The sequence below is a fragment of the Hordeum vulgare genome, chromosome 1H (genome assembly GCF_904849725.1).
Source record: "Hordeum vulgare subsp. vulgare chromosome 1H, MorexV3_pseudomolecules_assembly, whole genome shotgun sequence".
In the NCBI taxonomy this organism is placed as follows: domain Eukaryota; kingdom Viridiplantae; phylum Streptophyta; class Magnoliopsida; order Poales; family Poaceae; genus Hordeum; species Hordeum vulgare.
This window is the reverse complement of record NC_058518.1, coordinates 291,389,235-291,396,022: the sequence shown is the minus strand read 5'-3', so window position 1 is coordinate 291,396,022 and position 6,788 is coordinate 291,389,235. Positions and strand designations below refer to the sequence as shown.

At 48.4% G+C, this 6,788-nt stretch overlaps 1 protein-coding gene across 1 annotated transcript; it reads right to left on the bottom strand.

Moving 5' to 3' along the window:
* Positions 1–4,726: 4,726 nt before the first annotated feature.
* On the bottom strand, positions 4,727–5,693 carry LOC123431523. The gene has a single exon (XM_045115339.1). The coding sequence runs from the start codon at positions 5,587–5,589 to the stop codon at positions 5,008–5,010; it is 582 nt and encodes a 193-aa protein (XP_044971274.1). The 5' UTR covers positions 5,590–5,693; the 3' UTR covers positions 4,727–5,007.
* Between the last annotated feature and the right edge of the window lie 1,095 nt (positions 5,694–6,788).

The window sequence follows — 6,788 nt, the reverse complement described above, 5'->3', positions numbered from 1 at the left end:
CCTATGCTTCAGCCATAGGTTCTATCATGTATGCAACGTTGTGCACTAGACCGGACGTCAGCTTGGACATAAGTATGGCAGACAGGTTTCAAAGTAATCCAGGAGTGGATCACTCGACGGCGGTCAAGAATATTCTGAAGTACCTGAAAAGGACTAAGGAAATGTTTCTCATTTATGGAGGTGACGAAGAGCTCGTCGTAAAGGGTTACGTCGATGCAAGCTCTGACACTGATCCAGATGACTCTAAGTCTCAAACCGGATACGTATTTATTCTTAATGGAGGTGCGGTAAGCTGGTGTAGTTCCAAGCAAAGCGTCGTAGCAGATTCTACATGTGAAGCAGAGTACATGGCTGCCTCGGAGGCGGGTAAGGAGGGTGTCTGGATGAAGCAGTTCATGACAGATCTTGGAGTTATGCCAAGCGCACTAAATCCAATAACTTTGTTCTGTGACAACACTGGTGCCATTGCTTTAGCAAAGAAACCAAGGTTTCACAAGAAGACCGGGCACATCAAACGACGCTTCAACCTCATCCGCGACTACGTCGAAGGAGAGGACGTAAATATTTGCAAATGCACACGGATCAAAATGTAGCAGATCCGTTGACTAAACCTCTTCCACGGGAAAAACATGATCAACACCAGAACTGTATGGGTGTTAGATTTATTACAATGTAAATCGCATGGCGATGTGAGGACTAGCTTGTTGAGTCTAGTGCAAGTGGGAAACTGTTGGAAATATGCCCTAGAAGCAATTATAAAATAATTATTATTATATTTCTTGTTTCAAGATAATCGTTTATTATCCAAGCTATAATTGTATTGAATGAAATATAGATACATGTGTGGAAACATAGACAAAACAATGTCCCTAGCAAGCCTCTAGTTGGCTAGCCAGTTGATCAAGGATAGTCAAGGTTTTCTGACTATATGCAAGTGTTGTCACTTGATAACTGGATCACATCATTAGGAGAATCATGTGATGGACTAGACCCAAACTATGAACGTAGCATGTGATCGTGTCATTTTACTGCTATTGTTTTCTGCGTGTCAAGTATTTATTCCTATGACCATGAGATCATATAACTCACTGACACCGGAGAAATACCTTGTGTGTATCAAACGTCGCAACGTAACTGGGTGACTATAAAGGTGCTCTACAGGTATCTCCGAAGGTGTCCGTTGAGTACAATATGGATCAAAACTGGGTTTTTTGTCACTCCATGTGACGGAGATGTATCTCGGGGCCCACTCGATAATACAACATCACAAACAAGCCTTGCAAACAATGTGACTAAGTGTAAATCACAGGATCTTGTATTACGGAACGAGTAAGAGACTTGCCGGTAACGAGATTGAAATAGGTATGCGGATACCGACGATCGAATCTCGGACAAGTAACACACCGAAGGACAAAGGGAATGACATACGAGATTATATGAATCCTTGGCACAGATGTTCAACCGATAAGATCTTCGTAGAATATGTAGGATCCAATATGGGCATCCAGGTCCCGCTATTGGATATTGACCGGGGAGTGTGTCGTGCCATGTCTGCATAGTTCTCGAACCCACAGGATCCGCACACTTAAGGTTCGATGATGTTTTAGTAAAGTTAAGTTATATGTGTGGTTACCGAAGGTTGTTCAGAGTCCCGGATGAGATCACGGACGTCACGAGGGTTTCCAGAATGGTCCGGAAACGAAGATTGATATATAGGATGGTTTCATTTGATCACCGGAAAGTTTCGGGCATTTCAAGCAGTATACCGGAAGTGACGAATGGGTTCCGGGTATTCACCGGGAGGGCCCACCCACTCGGGAGTGAGCCCAATGACTCTAGGGTTGCGCACCAGCCCTTAGTGCGCTGGTGAGGCCAACCGAATAGGGCCATGGCGCCACAAGGGAAAAATACCAAAGAAAAGAAAAAGAAAAAGGAAAGAGGGAGGTGGGAAGGGAGAGGAGGACTCCTCCTTACCCAAACCAAATTGGAGTTGGAGTTCTCCTCTCCACTTCGGTCGGCGCCCTTGGGGCTCCCTTGAGCCCCAAGGCTAGCCCCTGCCCTCCTCCTATATATACTGGTAGTTTTAGGGCTTTTGAGACACAACTTTGCCACGTGCAACTCTAACCTATACCACGTAGTTTTACCTCTACATAGGATTTCTGCGGAGCTCGGGCGGAGCCCTGCAGGAGTAGATCATCACCACCACTAGAGCGTTGTCACGCTGCCGGAGAACTCATCTACTTCTGTGTCTCTCTTGCTGGATCAAGAAGGCCGAGATCGTCATCGAGCTGTACGAGTGCTGAAGCGAAGGTGTCGTCCGTTTGGCGCTAGATCGGAACGGGTCGTGGGATGGACTGTGGGACGACGGTGATTTGAATCACGAAGTTGTACCACTACATCAACCGCGTTTCTTAACACTTCCCGCTTAGCGATCTACAAGGGTACGTAGATCTAATCTCCTCTCGTAGATGGACATCACCATGATAGGTCTTCGTGTGCGTAGGAAATTTTTTGTTTCCCATGCAACGTTCTCCAACAAATGCAACTCCGACTCTGATGAAGAACATTGTAGGACAAAACCAGGCACGGTCCCTTCGCCGCAGCTTCGACTTCATAGCAACAAACAAACCAAGGCAAAATCGTGGACATGCTCGCCGACATCGGTCCCACCATCATCGTTGCCATAGAAACCTGGATACCACACCAGTCGCGAGCTGCCATCCACTGACCCTGCTCGCCGACGCCAAGCTCCCAAGACGAAGTCCCTAAGAAAAAATACGACACCAAGACGTCGTCATCGTCCGATCACAGATCATGGTGCCCCCCCAAAGGTCGAAATGGCCGGGTCCGCGTAGGAGGGGTGGAAGAACAAAGCAACGATGCCTCCATAAAGGTCGACGACGGTCATAGCCACCGCCATCGCTGGTCACAACACGAGGCCAAAACATGGTTTTCACCTAGCTCGACACCACCTTAATCGCACATCATCCCGCATAGGCGTCAGCAAGCCCACCAAATATCACCACCATCGAGCCTGCCCGTGAACAAAGAACTACCACAACCAGCCGCAACGCGCGGAGGCCACCGGTGGCCAACCCCAGCAGCAGACACCAGAACCACCAGATCCGTTGCACCCGCCGCACACCACCTCCACCGGACATCATCCCATCAGCAAGCCCACCAAACATCACCACCATCGAGCTTGCCCATGGACAAAGAACTACCACAAGCAACCGCACCACGCAGAGGCCACCGGTGGCCAACCCCAGCAGCAGGTGCCAGAACCACCAGATCCGTTGCACCGGCCGCACGTCGCCACGGGCCCCAGCAGCAGGTGCCAGAACCACCAGATCCGTTGCACCGGCCGCACGTCGCCACGGGCCCCTTGCTGGCCGCACGCCTCATCGAAGACCATTGCACCATCCACACCTAAGCGACACCAAGCACGCCCGAGCCCCTCGTCCACCACACTGGAGGCCCCCGGCTCGCCCCTTGCACGCACACATCGTCGCCACGGACTCCCTACACGCTCACACCGACGCTCCTCCTCCCTACGCGTCCAGCACGGGGCCGGCGCCGACGGGCCACTGTCGCGCCGATTGTTGGAGCTTGATGTATTCGTATGTGGCCTTTTACCCCGTGTATCAAATTAATCAGGACTACACTACATATCTGGCGTCAGAGTTTTGACCATAGCAAATCGAACATTTTATATGGCAATTTGTGGCGTCAGAGTTTTGACCATAGCAAATCGAACATTTTATATGGCAATTTGTGTTTGCTGAGCATGACAGGTTTAGTTGGTAAGCATGGCAAATCCACCTAGGTTCAAATTTTTTTTGCTAGAATATCACCGCGTTTGTAAATAAACTAAATTTGCCATAAAAATGTTCAATTTGCCATGTTTAAAAATAGAACATCAGATTTTTATCATTACTGATTAATTGAGACCTAGACTAATGGTATGCAGCTACTGATGATATTATAGTTCTGAAGGAACCTTGCCGGAACAGACATGGACGCATTCCCCTTGCTCAAGATATACAATATCGTTTCATAAAGTACCCAGGCACGCCCCCTGCCCCTGGCTACAAAACTGTGCTTATGCGCGTGCATGTGTGCACCATGCTGAATGCACACACCATTCACAGTGCACCATGCTGAATGCACACACCATTCACAGTGCACCATGCTGAATGCACACACCATTCATAGTTAAGCAGATCCAAGTCAAAGAACTAAATTTAAGCTAGGTCAGCATTTGGTTTCTAGAACAGTGAAATGAGATAAACTTGTCAAAGGTTCTCATCATCAAGTAAACCTAGTGGAGTACATGTGAATGTACAAGCTGGTCTTCCTGTCAAATGTAGTAGAAAGCAATTTTATGCTGCGTCCACAATCAATAACACCAGATAAACTTGTCCGGTTATTAAGCAAACAATGTACATTAATAGCCATCAACTCTTTGGATAAGTCAATGAATAGATCAAAATGATGACTATGACCAAGCAAGTAAATGGCTAGCATGTGTTGGCACTATGAACTTACAAATGCTTATACGAGTTACATCAGCACCAGGCTAGTAAGACCGCCAAAGTTTCAATCATCGCAATTGCGAGAAACAGGCATACACTTAAGAACAATGTTTGACAATTTAACCTAATAACCAGATTACCAACGATCCACAAGTCGCATTACCAATTAGCAACAGAGCAAACATCATGAATTTCAGAAGACTCATAACATTTCAGGACATGCGATCCATAAGTTCATTACTAGTAGTGGAAACAAAGCACATTTTACAGCATAAGTGCGCATCAAGAGCGTATTCACATGGAGGGCACAACCCTACTACCGCCCAACTACACATCACAGAGACATTTTACGGATTATATCCTCAAAAAAAAAAAGACATTTTATGGAATTACGCAACACACAAGCAGTAACGCATAGGCATGTCATGCCGTCATGGAGCTTGCCCCTCCTGGGGAAGGGAAACCCTAGACTCTAGTTCTTACCACCGTCGTAGGCCTCGACGCCGGGGATGATGACATAGCCGACCTTCTTGGGGCTCTCGGAGTCGGACGCCTCGTCGCCGTAGAGCTCGTTGTAGTGGGAGGACGCGCCGGGGCCGGCGATTACGGACCACACAAGGTACATGGAGGCAGCTGTGAGCGCGCCGCAGCCGAGACCGAAGAGGATCCCGACGACTACCACGAGGATGTCCTTCACGCGCTCCTGGATGCTCGCCGCAGCGTTGGCTGCGGAGCGGGGAAGCTCGGGGAGCTCGGGGCGGCGGATCTGGATGTTGGCGGGGATGGAGTGTAGGTGGTGGTGGTGGCGGTTGAGGTGGGGATGCGCATGGCCTTGGGTGCGGAGGAAGTGGCGGCCGAAGCGGCGGACGCGGAAGACGGTGACGACCGTCGTGGTAAGGGGGGAGCGGTGGTCGGGGTCGTTGCTGGGGTTAGCGTTGGCCGAGTGGGAGGAGATGAAGAGGGTGCTGCAGGGACGCGCGGCGGCGACTGGGGAGGCTGCGGTGAGGGATACGGAAGCGACGACGAGGACGAGCAGGACGAGGCGGTCGGCCATGGCGGCGACGGCGGTGGCGCAGCGTGAGGAGGTGGGGGCTTCTGATTTCCTGTAAGCGGAGGGTGCTCTTGTCAAAAAGCGGAGAGGCCGCGAGGTCCAAGAAGAGAAATGGTATTTTGCTACTCCATCCCTTCCTAAATACCGGGTATAAGTTTTTTTTAATATATTAGAAAACTACAATATGAAATAAATGAATGAATTTATATTTTAAAATATGTTTATATATATATTCGTATGTAATTTTTAATGAAATTTAAAAAACATATATTTAAAAATGAAGGGAGTAGTTTTGAGAGGCTAAGAGCTTTATTATAATTTACCCTTTGGTATATTGTTTATTCTGGATTTGAGTGAGGTAAGGAGAAGATGCTTCGATGAGGGGTATCTCGTGGATAATGGAGGTGTTTACTGTTAGCTTGTGTAGGCTTTGACTGGTAGGTGGACATGATAATGTAATGAGCATTAGTGAGTGTGTGTGTGAGGCGCTAGGGTTAGGGTTTCTTCCTTGATGGTGGTGTGCTTTTGGTAGTTCGTGAAGCTGCGACGGTGTGGCTCCACACACGGATCTGCTAGTTCTTATATTCCTATTATGTGGTGTAGCCATGACGGAGAAGGTGGGATGTGGAGGTGCTGCAACTCTACGGTCGGCGGCGACGAAATTAAAGGCTACTACTATCTCGACGGGAGGAAGCAGGGGGCTCACACAGCAGAGGTTTGTCCTCCTGCAAACGGAAAAGTATTAGAAAAGGCAATCAGCCTCACTACAAGGATGTGAGGTCTGGTCTTGACGGAGAACGAGGTTGAGGGGTTCTTCTTCGATGACCTCGTTAGGAGCTACCCATGAGTGCAAAGTGGTATGTGTTGCGCAAAGCGTTTACGCCACGACCGTTGAATATCACGGAGAAGACGATGCACGTAGTGTGGGGCTTACACAGGGAAGCTCAATTTAGAGACAATGCCGGCAATACTTTTGTTGTACACTTTGGTAGCGTCGAAGATTTGAGGCATGCATTAAACAACGAGCCATGTCGGTCCGATTTCAATGTCATTATTTTTAAGGAAATCAGTGGGTATTTTTCATTTCTTCATCAAAGTGGTAAAAAGTTCACCACACCCAAATTGCAGGGTTACAACAACTCAAAAATCTTTTGCAACAGAGGAATAGGGGTTACACGGGACGAGTTTTGATAGACTCTGGG